This window comes from Schistocerca cancellata, chromosome 12 (genome assembly GCF_023864275.1).
Source record: "Schistocerca cancellata isolate TAMUIC-IGC-003103 chromosome 12, iqSchCanc2.1, whole genome shotgun sequence".
Lineage (NCBI taxonomy): Eukaryota > Metazoa > Arthropoda > Insecta > Orthoptera > Acrididae > Schistocerca > Schistocerca cancellata.
In genome coordinates this window covers 55,734,246-55,755,906 of record NC_064637.1, presented here as the reverse complement: position 1 = coordinate 55,755,906, position 21,661 = coordinate 55,734,246, and the positions used below count along the sequence as shown (strand labels likewise).

General features: G+C 41.2%; 1 protein-coding gene across 1 annotated transcript in view; it reads left to right on the top strand.

Moving 5' to 3' along the window:
• LOC126109634 (coiled-coil domain-containing protein 12) overlaps positions 1 to 20,495 on the top strand; it is a 29,196-nt gene extending 8,701 nt beyond the window's left edge. Inside the window, exon 3 of the mRNA XM_049914679.1 lies at positions 19,716 to 20,495. Coding sequence (XP_049770636.1) covers positions 19,716 to 19,919 — 204 coding nt within the window. The 3' untranslated portion in view covers positions 19,920 to 20,495. The remainder of the gene's footprint in view (positions 1 to 19,715) is intronic.
• Positions 20,496 to 21,661: the final 1,166 nt, after the last annotated feature.

Below are 21,661 nucleotides of genomic sequence, written 5' to 3'. Positions count from 1 at the left end.
CCTGGGTGCACGAATGGCAAAACGTCATTTTTTTCGGATGAATCCAGGTTCTGTTTACAGCATCATGATGGTTGCATCCGTGTTAGGCGACATCGCGGTGAACGCACATTGGAAGCGATATTCGTCATCACCATACTGGCGTATCACCCAGCGTGATGGTATGGGGTGCCATTGGTTACACGTCTCGGCCACCTCTTGTTCGCATCGATGACACTTTGAACAGTGGAGATTACATTTCAGTTGTGTTACGACCCGTGACTCTACCCTTCATTCGATCCCTGCGAAACCCTAAATTTCAACAGGATAATGCACGACTGCATGTTGCAGGTCCTGTACAGGCCTTTCTGGATACAGAAAATGTTAGACTGCTGCCCTAGCCAGCACATTCTCCAGATCTCTCGCCACTTGAAAACGTCTGGTCAATGGTGACCGAGCAACTGGCTCGTCAAAATACCCCCGTCACTACTCTTGATGAACTGTGGTATCATGTTGAAGCAGCATGGGCAGCTGTACCTGCACACGCCATCCAAGCTCTGTTCGACTCAAAGCCCAGGCGTATCAAGGCCGTTATTACGGCCAGAGGTGGTTGTTCTGGGTACTGATTTTTCAGGATCTATGCACCCAAATTGCATGAAAATGTAATCTCATGTTAGTTCTAGTGTAATATATTTGTCCAATGAGAACCTGTTTATCATCTGCATTTCTTCTTGGTGTAGCAATTTTAATGGCCAGTAGTGTTATTGAACCAAAATTTTATTGGTGGTCACCTATAGTGTTGGTTTATACTTCTTTCCAGAGGGCCACTTCTTTCTGAGCTTATTTCTGAAATCGGTGAAGATATTTTAAAACTGTCTTGTGAATCCAAGGAAATGCATATTTTTGTCACCAAATGTCTTTTGTTTTCTTGAAGTAAAATAACAGCAGTGGTCTCAATGGAACACACATACCATTTGGCTTTCTGTCTCCATCTAAAAACAGTTCATTATAAAAGATGTTGATGTTAGTACTTAAGATTTTTGCTCACGCGTTTAGAAATACAGAAGTCCCTACATTTTTTTGTCAACTTATATGTCTACTCATCCTTGAGATCTCAAAATTTGTCAGGGAAAACTGGTAAAACTTGTCTGGAAATCAGAGAATTTCACTTGGGGAAACTCATGGCAACCGTGGTTACTCTGTCGGGTGCCACAATTCTAATGTATTCAAACATTGCAGATATTTCCCTACTCATCTGCATTAATTTACATTTATCTACATTTAGAGCAAGCTGCCATTCATGACACCAGCTAGAAATTCTCTGCACGTTATCTGGTGTCTTCCTGTGCTTAGTCAACAGTGACCCTTTCCCGCACAACACAGCATCGTTGGCAAACGTCTGCAGATTGATGCTCGCCCTGTCCTTCAGATTAGGGAATAAGAGCGGCCCTATCACAGTTGCCTGGATCACTCCCGATGTAACTCTCGTGTCCGATGATCTCTCGTCATTGAGGACAACGTACTGGTTTCCATTATGTAAGCCACTCTGATATCTGGCAACCTAACCCATATGTCTTGCATATCTAGTAACCTGTTCCATATGGTTGTATTTTCGTTAACAATGTGCAGTGGGGCACCGTGTCAAAAACTTTCCGGAAATCTAGGAATCCGGAATCTATCTTTAGCCCTTCATCCATAGTTCACAAGATATTGTGTAAGAAAATGGCGAGCTGAGTTTTACATGAGGGATGCTTTCAATACCGTGCTCATTCATGGACATAGGATTCTCGATCCCAAGAAAATTTATTGTATTCAAACTGAGTATATGTTCAAGAATTCTGCAGCCAACTGATGTTAAGGACATTGGCCTGTAATTTTGTGGGTCTGTTCTTGTACCCTTCTTATACGAAGGAGTCAGCTGCACATTTTTTTTTTTCCCATTTGGTTGGGGGTTTTCACTTGGCTTGAGATTTGCGATAAATGTGAGCTAAGAGAGGGACCGTTGCAGGAAGTGCTGGTAGGTGGATTGGTCAGGTCTTGCCACTGGGTCTTCCACAGGGATATGATCCCCGTGGTAAGGGGTTAGGATCGGTAGTGGCACATGGATAGGCTAGGATACTGTGGAGGTCGGATGGGCAAAGAAACACTATTTTAGGAGGGGTGGGAAGAATCTTGCGTAGGATGCCCCTAATGATAGATAATCAAAGTTCTGGCAAAGGATGTGGATGTGTGAGGTTACAGCACGGGAAATCTGTTTGTGGACTAGGTGAGGGGGGATAGTGCCTGTCTGTGAAGGTCTCTGTGAGACCTTCAGCATATTGCACAAGAGAGCTCCCATCACTGCAGATACGCAGTCCCCGGTGGCTACGCTGTATGGGAGGGATTTTTTGGTGTGAAAGGGATGAATGCCAGGCAGTGCCGATTCCTCTTCTCCCACCTGTACGCTATTATCCCTCCTCCTTCCCCAGCCCACTCTGAGCTCTTCCCATTCAGTGTGTATCTTTTGCAGTCTGGCTGGAGTGGCCGAAAGTAGCAGTCATGTATGTGAAGTGTGTTTGTTTTTGCGAATGTGTGCATTTTTCTTTTCTGAAAAAGATTTTTGCCGAAAGCTTATATATGGTAGACTTCTCATCATGCCTGTCTGCAACTCAGTGTGTCATCTTTACAGTGAATAGCTGTATGTCCTTCCCATAATATTGTTGTTGCTATTATGTTTGCGTGCATTTGATCCTGCAAATGAAGAGTTTTTCTCCCAAAATTCACCTAATATGTGTAGTTTGTTGTTACTGTAAATATTTCTTCAGCATTTCAAATGGAAACACTGTTATATTACTGACTGTACAAATCAGCAATTATGCTGTCATTGTTTCCCAGTACTGCCCATGATAGATTTTACTAACAAACCTTTTAAAGTTAGGTAGGTATTAGCCTATTGGAAAGCTTGCCGTTTGAATAAAATCATGTTGGGTACAACACCAAGTCACATTGTAAAATGAAATAAACCAAATTAAGAAGTGAGGCTTCCATTTATAAAACATTTCTTTGGTTAACAAAAAAATTGTAATCAGTTGCCTTCTATTTTGATAGTTTTATTTTACTTTTACCAATTAGATAGTAATTTAATGTAGCAGTAACGGAGATGGATGTATGGAACAGTATGTGAAGTACGGGGTAGGTACACTTCGTAGACTGAATCAACAGATCTGTTTGGTTTGCACTGCATTCTTTATTGTGATCTTGTAGCAGTGGAGAGATGTATACATTCTTTTACAAGATGTGTACTTCTCCTTCCAAGCAGTGTATATTTTGGAAGAAATGTGGTTGGAATTGTGAATGTGATTAGATTGCAGCAGCACAATTTATTAGTAACAAATGAGAATTTGTGCCGCACTCGGACTCGAACCTAGATATCCTGGTTTATGTGAGCAGTCGCATTACACTTTGGCTACTCGAGGACACCTGCAGGGTCACTGAGAGTCTACATCCTGCACTCGCTCAATTGCTGTGTTTCCTGTGCAGGGATATGCATTTATTATTATTGTAGTGGCCTGTCTAGGCTTGTAATACCTTTTGCAGTGTCTTGTGTTTTTCAGTGTAATATGCAGTGATCTTCGGGCATGCATGCGTTTCTGAAGGACATTGCATAGTACATAAAAAAACACACATTTGCAAGGAGTAGTATATTTTTGTTTAAAGCAAACATAGAACTTTGAAGTGCTCCAATTATTTCTTCCTGTTCTCCAATTACTTCTCTAAATATCTATATATAAAACATGATGTCCCGACTGACTGACACATCATCGCTCAGCCCATATCTCTAAGGACAGAAGCCGTAAGTTTGGTGAGGGTATGGGTCTTATACTGTAGGCATCATTTAAGAAGGGATTGTTTGAAGTTCCACTCCTAAGGGATTGAAATAAGGGATGAAAGGCTTTTTTAAAATACACCAGTGTTAAGGGAACTTTGAAGCTAGAACTACGAAAATTGGTATTTGGTTTCTTAGACAGAAAGCAAAAAATGTTTTTCTGGAAATTCAACCACTGGGAGGTAAAATAGTGGGTGAAAGTTTTTTGAAAATAATTAATTACTAAAGAACTACTAAAGGATTTTTAAGGCTACGTCTTTGACAATTTGTATTTGACTTCTCAGTTACCAAAAAGAAAAAAAAAAATACTTTTTATTGTTTCTGGCAATTCAACCTCCAAGGGAGTGTAATAGGGGATGAAATTTTTTCATTACGTTAGAAAAATTATGAATCATAAATTTATGAAAATTGGCATTACACTTCTGAGTTAGACATAAAGAAATATTTGTTAGGATATGAAAATTGCTATGGAAATTTCCGGCAGGAACGCAAAAAGCATGATTAACAAAATACTTTTTACTACAATTACCAGAATTACTTTTTGGTCAGAAGCACATTCGGAATAGAATTAGCGTAAAAAGCTTAGGTGTTGCAAATTGTGAATAACTTAAAAATTTTATTAAATAAAAATGAAAAAGATCTCTGCAGGCCATACAGTGTATGCAAGTAAAGCACTGGGTTCTAAGCTAGTTTTAACATAAAACAAAAGTGAACGCATGTCAAGACAGACAACCAGTAAGATACAAATTAGTCTTGAATAATCAAATCTTGGAGCAAGTAAAACTAGTAGAATGCGACATCTCTTCCAAATATAACCATGATGTGGACCAGAAATTAAATAATTGTACATCCATATATGAAACCATCATAACACGTTTGCAGAATAAAACCAGGAAAGAAACCCAGCTGAAGTTTTATGCATAATAGGAGTACCAACCCTTATTTATGGAAGTGAAGTATGGGCAACAAGAATTCCCCAAGAAAGTAGAATACAGGCTCAAGAAATGATCAAAAAAGAAATGAAGATATAACTAAAGATTTAGGAATATATAATATAAACGAGAAAAAGGGAAAATAGGAGAAAATGGAAGGGATATGTAGACCATGGATGGAGAGAGATAGTTGTTGTGGGTTGGCAAGAGAGCCAACCCGGTATACTAGAGGAAGCCGAAAGGCACGCGTTTTAGCTCACGCAGGCAGGCGTGAGGTCTGGAACAGGACAAGGAATTGAGACTAGCAAAAAACGTACGTAGCTTCTGGAATACTTAACTTTAATCCATAATTGGTGAACGTCGCTCTTGACGGTACATGTTTTACAGTATCAATAGTAATTGGTAATGGCGCCTTGCTAGGTCATAGCAAATGACGTAGCTGAAGGCTATGCTAACTGTCGTCTCGGCAAATCAGTGTATTTTGTCAGTGAACCATCGCTAGCAAAGTCGGTTGTACCACTGGGGCGAGTGCTAGGAAGTCTCTCTAGACCTGCCGTGTGGCGGCACTTGGTCTGCAATCACTGATAGTGGCGACATGTGGGTCCGACGTATACTAACGGGTTGCGGCTGATTTAAAGGCTACCACCTAGCAAGTGTGGTGTCTGGCGGTGACACCACAATAAGTCCCAGTATAGGCTCTAAATTATAAATGCACTGGAAGAAATAGTGTAGGAAGACCATACAAGAGATGGGTACTGTATCAGGCAATTGGCCTAATACATGAAGTAAAGGAGAAGAAGAAGAAATTTGTTATCACAGGCATCACTAACACACATGAGAAAAGACCGTGAATAATAATCAGTTATGAATGTTATGCTAACTTTGAAACATTTGTCACAGAACCAATGGTGACAGATGCTACACTGAATACCATTCCTCACTTTCTTGTTACAATTATTGCAGTTGTTCACACTTTTAGATTCATTTTTAGTGGTGCAATTTTCACTTTCTGACTTTTATCATGTAGTGCCATCTAAATTAGGTCACCGACTGTGTGCACAATCTCTTTCCCTCTTTTTATAAAGTGCTTTCACTATCAAATATTTGATTCTGTCACTTTATTGAATATTATTGTATAAAGAAACTTTTTTCCTCCAGTGGATAGTTTTGTCCATTCAGTTTGTTACCTCTGTTACCTTTGCAACTATTACCCAGATAAACCCTGTACACTGATGCAAATGTGTGTTATACTGGGTGGGTGCCACATGAAAAAATTTTTCGTAGGCTCATCATAGTTGCTGTTGACAGCACTTAAATACCCCAGCTCCCCAACATTTTAATTGTGGCAGTGGCAGTACATTATAAAGTGAACAGGAGTAGAGAAAAGAAATTTTATAAAACAGAGGATAGAGCAGAAACTTCATAACTGTTCAGCGAAGCATGTGACAGATGAGCTAGTTCTTTTCAGGTGCAACACAAGATGTTGAAGTCATTGCTCAATAAAAGTGGGCCACAGCTCGAAACTCATCATTTCTGAGCTGTAACTCAATTTGGTATCAGTAAATATGTATCTCCAGCATAGTGTGAGCTGTGGCTAGCAGCAACTTGTCCCCTACTGCTGTGTCCTGCTACTAGTGCAAGTGAGTGTGTGGAGTGTAGTGTTAAATCAACCGTCAATTGTATAAGTGTGGACTGGCCACTAGAGGCTGCCGATAGGAAGCATGCACACGGCACAATCTCCTGCTGCACTGTCTGCCGGTGAGTTGCATTTATATTCACATGGAGACAGCACTGACTCACTCTCACTATGTTCTTTTAGTTTGTAACTCTCACATCAGATGCTGTGTGTGTCATTTATTTTGTACCTTCTGTATAAAGTCAAATCTACATCTATACTCTACAGACCACTGTGAGGCGCATGGCAGAAGATATGTACCAGTTGTCAGGGTTTCCTCGTGTTCCATTCACGTATGGAGCACAGGAAGAATGATTGTTTTGAATCTCTCTGTGCGTGCAGTAATTATTCAGATCTTACTATCACGATCACTGTGTGAGCAATACACAGGTGTTTGTAGTGTATTCGTAGAATCATTCTTTAAAGCCAGCTATTCAGACTTTCTTAATAGAATTTCTGGGGATAGTTTGTCCATTTGCAAGAGTCTTCCAGTTCAGTTCCTTCAGTATCTGTGCGACGCTTCCACAGGCTAAGCTAACTGCGACGCTTCCACAGGCTAAGCTAACCTGTGACGATTCATGCTGCTCTTCTCTGTATACAATCAGTATCCCCTGTTCGTTCTATTTGTTGTGGGTCCAACACATTTCAGCAGTGTTCTAGGATGGGTCGCACAAGTGATTTATAAGCAATCTCCTTTGTGGACTGATTCCACTTCCCCAGTATTCTACAAATAAACTAAAGTCTCCCACCTGTTTTACCCACAACTGAGCCTATGTGATCATTCCATTTCATATCCCTACAGAGCATTATACCAAGGTATTTTTGAGTTGATAGATTCCAAGTGAAGTACACAGTTTTACACTTCTGAACATCTAAAGCAAGTTGTCAATCTTTGCACCACTTTGAAATCTTATCAAGATATGGCTAAATATTTATACATCTTCTTTCAGATAACACTTCATTATAGATAACTGCTTCATCCTGATGCTACTGTTAATATTGTCAGCAAGGTCATTAATATACAACATGAACAGCAAGGAACCCAACACACTTCCTTGGGGTACACCGGAAGTTACTTCTACATATGTCAGTGATTCTTCATCCGAAATAACATACTGTGCTCTCCCTATTAAAAAGTCCTCAATCCAGTCACAAATTTTGCTTGATACCCAGTATGATCAAACATTTGACAAGAAGTGTAGATGTGGTACTGAATCGGATGCTTTTCGGAAATCGAGAAATACTGCAACTTACCTGATTGGCTTAATCCTTTCGGAATCCATGCTGGTTGGCATTAAGGAGGTCATTCTGTTCAAGGTACCTGATTATATTTGAATTATATTTGAACTGAGATTATTTTCTGAGATTCTACAACAAATTGATGTCAGGTATACTGGATGGTAGTTTTGTAGATAACTTCTACTATTCTTCTTGTAGACGTTTGTGACCTGTCCCCCCCCCCTCCCCCCCTCCCTGCAGCCCCCCCCCCCCCTCCCAAAGAACAGGGCATATTTTTTTGTTCAAAGGATCTAGGAGAGATTATAGGTAGAAGAGGGACTAACTCAGCTGCAAATTCAGTATAGAAGCTGACGGGGATTCCATCAAAACCTGGAACTTTGTTCAGTTTTAACAATTTCAGCTCTTTCTCAACACCATGTGTGGAGTCGCAAGAGACTTATCTCTGTTACTGTCAAAGGTTTATGAATAAAGCCATATTTGTGTTACTTGGATTGGGTTTCGTGTATTTCTTGGTTACTACAGCTACACTGGTAAGTTTTGTTGTATTAATAAAAGCAATCATGACTTGAAAAAGTGAGGTGTGGCTTGCAGCTCCTTAAGTCAACTCAGCTAGCTTCTCAGCACTGGAGAGTGAATACTTCTGTACAATCACAGACTTAGTGGCAATGTTTCCTTCAAAAAGAAGAGTAAGTTATAAAACAGAGACTGTGGAACCTCAAAATAAAGATCTGCCATTAACTGGATGAGAACTGGCAACCTCTGCAGCACTTAACACCACTCAGTCACCTTATGCTGGAATTGAAAAATATGTTGTTCTATTTCGTGTCTGAGGAAAAATCATATGGTGCTTTTAAATAATAATTTAATTGAAGATGGTTTTATATAACAATAACAAAGAATAACAGAGCTGTGATGTGCAATCATCTTTGTTGTTGTTGTTGTTGTTGTTGTGGTCTTCAGTCCTGAGATTGGTTTGATGCAGCTCTCCATGCTACTCTATCCTGTGCAAGTTTCTTCATCTCCCAGTACCTACTGCAACCTACATCCTTCTGAATCTGCTTAGTGTATTCATCTCTTGGTCTCGCTCTACGATTTTTACCCTCCACGCTGCCCTCCAGTACTAAATTGGTGATCCCTTTATGCCTCAGAACGCGTCCTACCAACCGATCCCTTCTTCTAGTCAAGTTGTGCCACAAACTTCTCTTCTCCCCAATCCTATTCAATACTTCCTCATTAGTTATGTGATCTACCCATCTAATCTTCAGCATTCTTCTGTAGCACCACATTTCGAAAGCTTCTATTCTCTTCTTGTCCAAACTATTTATCGTCCATGTTTCACTTCCATACATGGCTACACTCCATACAAATACTTTCAGTAACGACTTCCTGACACTTAAATCTGTACTCGATGTTAACAAATTTCTCTTCTTCAGAAACGCTTTCCTTGCCATTGCCAGTCTACATTTTATATCCTCTCTACTTCGACCATCATCAGTTATTTTGCTCCCCAAATAGCAAAACTCCTTTACTACTTTAAGTGTCTCATTTCCTAATCTAATTCCCTCAGCATCACCCGACATAATTCGACTACATTCCATTATCCTCGTTTTGCTTTTGTTGATGTTCATCTTATATCCTCCTTTCAAGACCCTATCCATTCCGTTCAACTGCTCTTCAAAGTCCTTTGCTGTCTCTGACAGAATTACAATGTCATCAGCGAACCTCAAACTTTTTATTTTTTCTCCGTGGATTTTAATACTTACGCCGAATTTTTCTTTTGTTCCCTTCACTGCTTGCTCAATATACAGATTGAATAACACCGGGGAGAGGCTACAACCCTGTCTCACTCCCTTCCCAACCACTGCTTCCCTTTAATGTCCCTCGACTCTTATAACTGCCATCTGATTTCTGTACAAATTGTAAATAGCCTTTCGCTCCCTGTATTTTACCCCTGCCACCTTCAGAATTTGAAAGAGAGTATTCCAGTCAACATTGTCAAAAGCTTTCTCTAAGTCTACAAATGCTAGAAACGTAGGTTTGCCCTTCCTTAATCTAGAGTCTAAGATAAGTCGTAGGGTCAGTATTGCCTCACGTGTTCCAGCATTTCTACGGAATCTAAACTGATCTTCCCCGAGGTCGGCTTCTACTAGTTTTTCCATTCGTCTGTAAAGAATTTGCATTAGTATTTTGCAGCTGTGACTTATTAAACTTATAGTTCGGTAATTTTCACATCTGTCAACACCTGCTTTCTTTGGGATTGGAATTATTATATTCTTCTTGAAGTCTTAGGGTATTTCTCCTGTTGCATACATCTTGCTCACCAGATGGTAGAGTTTTGTCAGGACTGGCTCTCCCAAGGCCGTGAGTAGTTCCAATGGAATGTTGTCTACTCCGGGGGCCTTGTTTCGACTCAGGTCTTTCAGTGCTCTGTCAAACTCTTCACGCAGTATCGTATCTCCCATTTCATCTTCATCTACATCCTCTTCCATTTCCAAACTGAGCTCTTGATGTTCATACAAGTGGTTCTCTTATCTCCAAAGGTCTCTTTAATTTTCCTGTAGGCAGTATCTATCTTACCCCTAGTGAGATAAGCCTCTACATCCTTACATTTGTCCTCTAGCCATCCCTGCTTAGCCATGTTGCACTTCCTGTTGATCTCATTTTTGAGACGTTTGTATTCCTTTTTGCCTGCTTCATTTACTGCATTTTTATATTTTCTCCTTTCATCAATTAAATTCAATATTTCTTCTGTTACCTAAGGATTTCTACTAGCCCTCGTCTTTTTACCTACTTGATCCTCTGCTGCCTTCACTACGAGTACTTCATCCCTCAAAGCTACCCATTCTTCTTCTACTATATTTCTTTCCCCAATTCCTGTCAGTTGTTCTCTTATGCTCTCCCTGAAACTCTGTACAACCTCTGGTTCTTTCAGTTTATCCAGGTCCCATCTCCTTAAATTCCCACCTTTTTGCTGTTTCTTCAGTTTTAATCTACAGGTCATAACCAATAGATTGTGGTCAGTCCACATCTGCCCCTGGAAATGTCTTACAATTTAAAACCTGGTCCCTAAATCTCTGTCTTACCATTATATAATCTATCTGAAACCTGTCAGTATCTCCAGGCTTCTTCCATGTATACAGCCTTCTTTTATGATTCTTGAACCAAGTGTTAGCTATGATTAAGTTGTGCTCTGTGCAAAATTCTAGCAGGCAGCTTCCTCTTTCATTTCTTAGCCCCAATCCATGTTCACCTACTACGTTTCCTTCTCTCCCTTTTCCTACTACCGAATTCCAGTCACTCATGACTATTAAATTTTCGTCACCCTTCACTGTCTGAATAATTTCTTTTATTTCATCATACATTTCTTCAATTTCTTCGTCATCTGCAGAGCTAGTTGGCATATAAACTTGTACTACTGTAGTAGGTGTGGGCTTCGTATCTATCTTGGCCACAATAATGCGTTCACTATGCTGTTTGTAGTAGCTTACCTGCATTCCTATTTTCCTATTCATTATTAAACCTACTCCTGCATTACCCCTATTTGATTTTGTGTTTATAACCCTGTAGTCACCTGACCAGAAGTCTTGTTCCTCCTGCCACCGAACTTCACTAATTCCCACTATATCTAACTTTAACCTATCCATTTCCCTTTTTAAATTTTCTAACCAACCTACCCGATTAAGGGATCTGACATTCCATGCTCCGATCTGTAGAACACCAGTTTTCTTTCTCCTGACAACGACATCCTCTTGAGTAGTCCCTGCCCAGAGATCCGAATGGGGGACTATTTTACCTCCGGAATATTTTTCCCAAGAGGACACCATCATCATTTAATCATACAGTAAAGCTGCATGCCCTCGGGAAAAATTACGGCTGTAGTTTCCCCTTGCTTTCAGCCGTTCGCAGTACCAGCACAGCCAGGCCGTTTTGGTTATTGTTACAAGGCCAGATCAGTCAATCATCCAGACTGTTGCCCTTGCAAGTACTGAAAAGGCTGCTGCCCCTCTTTAGGAACCACACGTTTGTCTGGCCTCTCAACAGATAGCCCTCCGTTGTGGTTGCACCTACGGTACGGCTATCTGTATCGCTGAGGCACGCAAGTCTCCCCACCAACGGCAAGGTCCATGGTTCATGGAGGGGGGGCGACTCAATTGTCTTTAGTCCGCCTAAATCTTTGCTCTTTCTTCAGCATGAGTTTTCTTTTTTCTTTTCTGTACATAACAACCCTAACTGTAGTTGTTTAGTTTGTTCTTCTTTCCTTGCACCGCAAGCATGTTTGACTGTTTTTTCATAAGCAATATATGTACTTACCAGGCTCTATTTGTATATCACATCTTAATCTACACAATTACTCTGTAACAAACATTGGAAATTCCAGTTTGGAATATCAAGAATATTAGGAAAAGGATAGGTTGCTAGTCACCGTAAAGATGACCTGTTGAGTTGCAGACAGAGGTGGTCCAAAGACTGTTGCATATAATAGTTTTTGGACGAAGCCTTCTTCTGTGTGTGTGTGTGTGTGTGTGTGTGTAGGGGAGGGGGGGGGGTTTCTTTGCTGAATAAAACTTTGGCCAAAAGCTACAATGCTATAATGCATCTGCAACTCAATGGGTCATCTTTACGATGACTAGCAATCTATCCTTTTCCTAATATTGTTGATTACTCTGTAATTCACACTTAAGATTTTGGCATGGGCTTCATACAGCTACTTTCACAATTTCTCAATCTTTCCACTTTTAGATATCTCTTGTGAAACACGAACATCTAAATCTTTTTGTACGAGCTCTGATTTGTCTTATTTTAGTACAATGGTAATTTCTCCCTAATTAGGTTATAGTAAACAAAATATTTTGGCATTAATAGGGGATAGTTGACAATTGAATTTTTGTGAAAATATATCACCTCAATGTAAAATGTCTTAGCCTTAATTATTGTCAGCCCAATTCACTAATCTTGTCTGCGAGTCCCCCCCCCCCCCCCCCCCCCCCCCTATTTCACAATAATACAAAATGAGCTGCTCCTCTTCAAACGTTCTCCAAGTCCACTGTCAGTTCTGTTTGCTAAGGATCCCATCCATGCAGCACTACTCAAGAGAAGGATGGACAAGCAAAGTGTAGGCAATATCTTCAATAGATTTATTGCATTTGTTATGTGACTGTTCCAATTTAAGTTGTTTTTAATTGTAATTATATGTACGGTATTTAGTTGAATCTGTGGTCTTTCATCTTGTATTATCATGAAACTGAAATTTGATGGAATTTTTTTGTACACTTTTAGATGACCTCACACTTTTTATTATCTAGCATAAGTTGCCCCTTTTGGCACTGTGAAGGTATCTTGTCTAAATCATTTTGAAATTTGTTTTGATCTTAAAAGTGATTTTAGTAGACAGTAAATGGCAGCATCGACTGCAAACAATCTAAGAGGACTGCTCAGATTGTCTCCTAAAACAATAATATATGTATAAACAATAGCAGATGGCCTATAACATTCTCAAGGAACCCAAGATAACTGTTTGCGAGAAGACTTCCCATCAGTTATGGGAAATCATAAATCTGGCCTCACAGCTGAGATGATACTCCATGGGCCCACAGTTGGATTAGAAGCCGCTTGTATAAATGATATCAAAAGCTTTCTGGAAGTCTAGACATATGGAACCAACTTGTTATTTCCTGTCAGTAGCATCATTACCATATGTGAATAAAGAATCTATTGTTTTCCACAACAGGACGTTGTTAATCAGACCTGGTTATGTGTCAGTAGATTATTTTCTTTGAGCTATATTAATAGATGTTAAATACAATATATGTTAAGAAAGCCTACTACTTATTGATGACAATGATATGGATCTAAAATTAGTGGGTTACTTGTATTTACTTTCCTGTATATTGGTGTTACTGTGTAATTCTCCAGTCTTTAGTTATGCATCTTCCGTCTGGCAAACAGTTGTATGTGATGGCTAAATGTGGAGCTACTTCATCAGCATATTCCGAAAGAAAGTAAGATTAATATAGAACCTGGATCGTGTCAGACAGGAGTCATTTCCTGCTCACAATAGACCCATAAATGCTTTCCTGTTAGTGATATGCCATTTAAGCATGCAGAGCTACTCTTATTTTCTTCCTTTTCAGTTCCAACAGGTGTGTTTTGTTTAAAAGGATACTGTGAGGTGGTGGACAGTCTGTTTCACTGACCTAATAGGCAGCAGACCAAGCCAAGCCTCCATTTACTGTAGATATGGATTGTCCAGGAGGGGTGTCTGTATCGATAAAGAGCAGACGAGTCGCGGCTTGCCAAAAAAATGTCTTGAGTTTTCCAATGAACCGTGACTTGTGAGTCACATCTCCACTGCAGTAATACTACCCATTGCATGCAGTCCGTACAGTCCATACAGCAATTGTATGAGAGACCAACTCTGCCTACCTTAGCCCCTCCATATTGTATCACCCCTTGTGTAAACTAACTTAATCAGAAAGAAAACCTGACACGGGATGCATGAAATTGAAGAGGCAATAGAGCATTTAAATGTGTAGGGAACAGTAAGGAAATGGTTTTCTCTACAAACATTCCATGTACTTGTATGACATGACTTGATGGCTGAAGTGTGAGGGTTCTAGTGCTTGTTCACATAGAAAAAGTAGCATAACTAGGGGTAGGGATCGTCAGTAGATAAACTCTGCTTAAAATTATTGACACTAGTAAATTAAGTGTATCAGGTGCTTGTAAGCCATAACAGCAAACATATTACGTAACAGTAATACTTCTAAGTGAGTACTACACACACTTGTTTATTCTCTAGTAAATATTAAATCTTTAGAAAGTAATTTCATCAGCTGTATCAGTAGAAACTGTTGGATATTGGTAGAACTTCCAATCACTGGACTCAAACTGGACTCAAACTCACTGCTTTGAAGTCCAACCTGTGTTACAGCCTCTTGAAATTCTTGATCCACTGGATCTTTTGAATATTTTTAATGTGTGCTCTGGAATTATAACCACCTGGTATTTGCAGCTTTTTGGCAGTGTCCTCCTTCAGAAGCAGAGCTCTCTCACATTTACGCAACAGGAATCTGCGCACATGTGGCCACTGTCACTTGATGCTGAGGCCTGAGTGTGCCTGTGTCTGATGTGAGAGCAGTTTATGTAGACTGAGCAGTGGGGATAAGGAGGTGGCATGGGACAGGGAGAAGGAAGGTATAGCTGGGTAGCGGTGGGAGGTGATGCTAGTGCTGTCTGTGGGAGCTTGCAGGTACATGGTAGGGACAGGATAGGGCTGCTAGGTGGGGCTATAGTGGAACAGAGAGATGAGAGAGGTAAGAGAAAAGGAAAGGGCTTGTAGTTGCATTGGCAGGGCAGAAGGCAAGAAAAATACTGGAGAGAGAACAGAGAAGGGCCTAGGCAGGTGGAGGACAGGGGCAAATGAAAGTTGAGGCCAGAAGGTTACAGGAACAAAGGATATGTTGTAAAGAGGGTCCCCACCTGCGCACTTAAGAAAAGTTGGTGGCGGAAAGAAAGAATCCAGATGGCATAGGGTGCAAAGCAGTCATTACAGTGAAGCACATCATTTAGGGTGCCATGTTCAGCAAGTAAATGGTCCGACTGTCTGTTGGCCACAGTTTAGTGGTGGCCATTCAGTCAGTCAGTCAGTCAGTCAGTTTAGTGGGTGTCGTGCCCACATAGAATGTGGCACAGTTGTTGTACCCAAGTCTGCTTCCAAAGGTGGCTCTGCATTTGATGGGGCTGTAAATGGCAGTGGTAAGACTGCAATAGGAGGTGTGGAAGGATGTATGGGATAGGTCTTGCATCCGGGTCTTTTGCGGAAATATGAACAGGGATGTAGTAGGGATAGCCAAGGATGTTGTGTAGGTAGGGGGGGGGGTGAAGTTGGGTTGATATTTCGCATTGTAGGGCACTACACGTGATGATCAAAACTCTGGCAGAGAATGTGATTGAGTTGCTCCAGTCCTGGGTGGCGTTAAGTAACAAGAATAGTTCACTTTTGTGAATGGATAGTGGGTATGTGGAGATAGTAGGAGACTGGAGAGACAAGGCATTACATCTGTTTTGGAACAAAGGTGGGTGGGTCATTCTGGTCTGTAAAGGACTCAGTGTGGGTTCTGTCATATATGGAGATGGATTACTTGTCACTTCACTACAGACATGATGAACATGGGTGGCTAGGCTATATGGGAGGAAGTTCTTAGTGTGGAATGAATGGCAGCTGTAAAAGCAGGTAGGTTCAATGTGGACACAGGTAGTGGTGTAGTCATTCATGAGGTGAGGTAGACATAGAGGATAGTGCCTTGTTGGATTGAGAATGACTAGGTGAAGTGAATGAGAAGAAAGTGTTGAGGATCTGGAGGAATGTGGATAGGGTGCCCTCAGCCAGAGACCAGCTCATGAAGATGTGATGAGTGAATCTGAACCATGTGAGGGGTTTGAGATTCTGACTGGTTAGGAAGGGTTCTTCTACACGACCCACGAATATGTTATAGGATGGTGCCATGTGGGTGCTTATTGCTGTATCACGGATTTGTTTGTAGTTGATGCCTTCAAAGGGGAACTAAATAACGGTGAGGGTATAATTGGTGACCAGGAAGGAGGTTGCAGGTTTGAAGTGACTCAGGAGTTGGGAAAGGTAGTGGTCACTTGCGGCAAGGTCATAGCGTTGGGCATGTTAGTGTAGTGGGAGGTGAAATCAACAGTAAAAAGCGGGACACCATCTCAATTTTTTGAACTGGCACCAGCTTTTTTAGATTGTGCATGTGATAACTCTTCTTACTCCCCCCCCCCTCCTCCCCCCCCCCCCCTGCGTGCCCCCTCTGTGGCCTCCAGTTCTCAGTTCTACTAGTCCCTGTCCACCACCAGCCAATCCCATTTCCTGTTCCCACTACAGTATTGCACATGCCTTCTATCCTGGAGACGAACCTACATAGTCTCTCTGCGCCGCTCACCTTTCTCCCTCCCTCACTCCCCCACCCACCCCTCCCAGCACAGTGTTCTGACACAGCACCTAGCAGCCCTATGCTGTGTCCACCACACCTCTGCAAGTTCCCACAGGCAGCACTAGCATCTTCTCCCAACTCCTACCCTTCTATCCCTCCCCCTCCTGGATCCACACCTTCTCCTTATTCCCCCTACCCTCTCCAGGTAGATTGCTGCCTTCATCAGACTCGGTCTCAGTCAGGCCTTAGTGTCTTGTTACAACAGTGACCATCTGTGTGTGAGTTATTGTCATTGTTGTGTGAATGTGTGAGAGGTCTACTTCTGAAGAAAGACTTCTTGTGAAATCCTGAGGTCATGTGCACTGACAAAGATGCTATGCTTAAGCACGCGTGGCATGCGGAGAATGAACAACATTTGAAGATAACTACAGTAGTAGCCCTCCATAAAGTACTACGGTATTTGGAAACAACAGCCTGATGGAAAATGTGTCCTTCATAGTTTTTTACTAACAAGGGAATATCCCCGTCGCACCCCCGTTAGATTTAGTTATAAGTTGGCACAGTGGATAGGCCTTGAAAAACTGAACACAGATCAATTGAGAAAACAGGAAGAAGTTGTGTGGAACTATGAAAAAAATAAGCAAAATATACAAACTGAGTAGTCCATGCGCAAGATAGGCAACATCAAGGAGAATGTAAGCTCAGGAGCGCCGTGGTCCCGTGGTTAGCGTGAGCAGCTGCAGAACGAAAGGTCCTTGGTTCAAGTCTTCCCTCGAGTGAAAAGTTTACTTTCTTTATTTTCGCAAAGTTATGATCTGTCCGTTCGTTCATTGACGTCTCTATTCACTGTAATAAGTTTAGTGGCCGTGTTTTGCGACCGCACCGCAAAACCGTGCGATTAGTAGACAAAAGGACATGCCTCTCCAATGGAAACAAAAAACATTTGATCGCAAGGTCATAGGTCAACCGATTCCTCCACAGGAAATCACATCTGATATATTCTATACGACACTGGTGATGGCATGTGCGTCACATGACAGGAATATTTTGTCGACCCACCTAACTTGTACATTTGGCGAATGGGTAAAAAGATTCTTCTACCTTGCCCGATTTAGGTTTTCTTGTGGATGTGATAATCAGTGCCAAAAAAGTGATGAAAACATAAGAGTTTGTCACATAAAGTTTTTAATGTTTTCAAATTTTTCTGTGTGTAGGCCATCAAATCCTGCATATGTCCAAGCAAATCTGAACATGTCCTTTAATTTTGGAGAGTGAAGTTGATTATGTGTGAGTGCCGGAACTTTGATAATTGACACATGATCACGTAAACAATACTGCTCTGTGTACCTGTGCAGCTTCGCAAAATCATAGAATCTTTTCACAAAGTATTTCACGTGCCGAAAACCACACACATCTAATGGTTGTACAACAGGTGTACAACCTGGAGGAATGGTAATCATGTGTACTCCCACACTAAAATTGTACAATGCCTGATCCTTGAATCAGATGGACGGACAGGTAATAATTGTCTGAAAATAAAAAGTTAAACTTTTCACTTCAGGGAAGACTTGAACCAAGGACCTCTTGTTCCACAGCTGCTCACGCTAATCACTGGACCACGGCGCTCCTGAGCTCACATTCTCCTTGATGTTGCCTATCTTGTGCATGGACTACTCTGTTTGTATATTTTTTTATTTTTTTCATAGTTCCACACAATTTATTCCTGTTTTCTCCATTGATCTGTGTTCAGTTTTTCAAGGCCTATCCACTGTGCCAACTTATAACTAAATCTGAGGGGGGTGCGATGGGGAGGTTCCCTTGTAAGTTTATTTTGCTGATTGCTGCTGCCTGCCTGTCTCTGTGCGTGTGTGCGTGCATGTGTGCTTTTCAACCAGTTTGTCCATATTTTTGTGGTAAGTTGTAGAAAGACCTGGTTATTGGCTACTGAGAAACAATAAAGTTACTAACTAAACCCTGACATTCAGTGTAGGTAAGACAGCTGCACTTCCCGAAATGTCACGGTTATTATCAGTGACCACATTAATTATCCTTCCTTGTAGCTCTTACAAATTGAACAGCAATCAACGCAGCAACACATGATCTGACATGACCTCATAAAGAAGGGCTCACATGGGGTTAGGTCAGGTGATGGTGGGGGCAACTGAAGAGTAGAAAGAGTCACAATGGGAAGTACATCCAGTCCAGTGCTTAGTCATTTCAGTCTTGAGGTAATCACAAAAATATGAAAACAATTGTTGTGGAGCACCATCTTGTTGCAAAATAAAGTCTCCACTGTGTTGCTGTGATTGTGACCAAAGCCATTGCTGCAGCATATCCAGGTACTTGAAACCAGTCACAATTTATTCCACAAAGAAAAATGGTCTTCAAACTTTTGAAGAGTGCATGTCAGAAAATATTTTAACTTTAGGCTAAACACGAAAGTGTAACACAATCTCGTGTGGTTGTCCTGTGCCCCAAATACGCATGTTATGGCAATTCATCTTTATAGACTTGTTAAAGGATACTTTGTCACTGAAAACAGACTTCTTTGAAAAACTGTCTTCCTCCAGTAGCCACTGCAAACTATTGCAAAAATCAGAATGAAGTTCAATGTCCCGAGTTGTCAGTGCATGTAACAACTGCAACCAGTATGATTGTACATGTAAATGTTTGTGTTGAATCTTTCAGACCATTGCTGCAGTACCTGCAGTTCTCAGTTTGCACCTGTTATCAATTTCTTTGGGCTCCTGATGAATGGTTGCTGCTCATACTTCACCTCCTCTGCTAACAATCCTGCCAAGTGTGTTTTCTTTGCACTACATAGGCAGTCTGTCTCAGAATTTGCTGTACTCTTCACAGATTGGCTTGTTCATTGCAACTCCCCCCCCCCCCCTCCCCCCCTTCCCTCCAACTTGGCGAGATGCCGTAGCCACTGTATGTGTCATTTTTCTGTATGTCTTGTTGTTTTTGTGCAGTCACCTTCTGAAACGCAGAAAGTACTTGTGAGTAACCCTCTAATTACTTCCCCTTTCAGTGTCTAATGTGGTCTCGAGTAACTGAGTCAATTTTTTAATGTTACACAGGACATAACAAATCTTGCGCCACGCAAACCGGACTGGGATCTGAAACGTGACGTTGCCAAGAAGCTGGAGCGGCTCGAGAGGAGGACGCAGAAGGCGATTGCAGAGCTGATTCGCGACAGGCTCCGGAAGGGTCAGGAGGACCTCGCCAACAGTGTCAATGCCGGTGCACGCATCAACCAGATGGACGCTGCCAACGAAGATTGACGGGATGTGGCCCTCTTTCGGTAGAGTCTGCAGGTTCCTGAAATAGGTGCTGAAGCTGCTGGGAATGCTACCTGTTGCCGGCAAGTGGCAGTAACCCTGTCAGACACAGTGGCTCTCACCTGCAATCGCAGAACGATCGAGATGTTGCAAGCCGTGAGTTAATCTGCTCAGTAGCGTGTCTTTAGCTGATGCACCGAACTGTTTCCCGTTTATTGAAGTGCAGTCAGTTGCACTCAGACATATACCAATACTAGTGAAAGTGCGACTGGAGTTTCAGATCGTGTGTGGAAATTTGTACTGAAAGACTGATTGTATTAGTAATGCATCTTGTCTGTAATTGTGCTACTGGCACAAATTATATAATTCGTGATCATAATGATTGATAATTACATTTTATACAGCACAATTAAAGTTACACCTTCAGACAGTTTTATTATTTTTATTTTTAACTTGTGTGTCTGTTCAAATAGGCATTTTCAGAATTTTGTAGTTGACAAGATCTTGACATTAATGTTTAGAACATATTCTCTAAAAACTTTTGTCAGGAGTATGAGGTGTAATCAAATAAAACAATGATCTCAATACATTATATAAATGTAATGCTCTGCCATTATTGGTTCCCTCAAATTAAATAGTAAAATATTGCCATTAAAATACAAAGCAAGGTGTTACATGGAAATGTGATGAGACTAACATATCTTAGAGTAAAAACATTAAGAGAGGTGAAAAAATATAAAAAAATATGGTTATCAGAACAGGATAACATATGTAATTGTCATCAGAGCCTTTTACTTTACTGTAAATTATCAATAAAATGCATGTGCATGTGCAACCACCATGCCCCGACCCCGTGCGCATTCTCTCTCTCTCTCTCTCTCTCTCTCTCTCTCTCTCTCTCTCTCTCTCTCTCTCACACACACACACACACACACACACACACACACACACACACACACACACACACACAAATGTGAAACAGAGTACATAAAATTTGCAGTCCTAAAAGTAAACATCATGCATTTATTTTGGCATATTACGTACTGCTTATGCAAATGTAGTTATCAAACTTTGACTATAGGCAGTACCGGCAGTGTGCTACATTGCCAACTGCCTGTTAAGTTGTATTGTTGACAAAACAGTACAACCGTATCGAAGATAATAGGAAGGGCTGACTACATAAGAAATAAAACAATACTGTAGGCTCATGAGTTCTGCAAAATTTGTCCTGAGGTAATGACTCTTGGCTAGATCCTGTCATCCAGAGCACATACTTCCATTAGGTAGCCACAACTGTACATGACATACTGAATGTACACAGTTAAAGAAATACAACTATCCCTCTACTACTATCATTGTTCCAAAGGTTGTGTGGGTAATAATTTTATTTTCACCGTTTTGCAGCTTTGGGCGTACATGGACACCTGGGAGGTAGAACGTTCAGAAGGTGCAGGCATTCATTTATGCCCAGAGAGTAGGACGGCCTGACGGCTGTGGGCATTCATCTACACTCTGGCACAGGAGCGTAAACAGTAGGATTGCAGCTTCCTGTTGTCTGCGTGTCAACATTTGTGTCAGTGCTGCCATTATTGTAATCTCAAAAAGCACTATGGCTTTTACTTGCTCCTAGGCCCCTTCCGTTTACAAGTTGAGCATTGGGCCAGTCCTGTGTCTGCATTTAGTGAGATATAGCATTTGCTATATTACTTTTGAAATGTCTGAACATGATTTATCAGGCAAGGAAA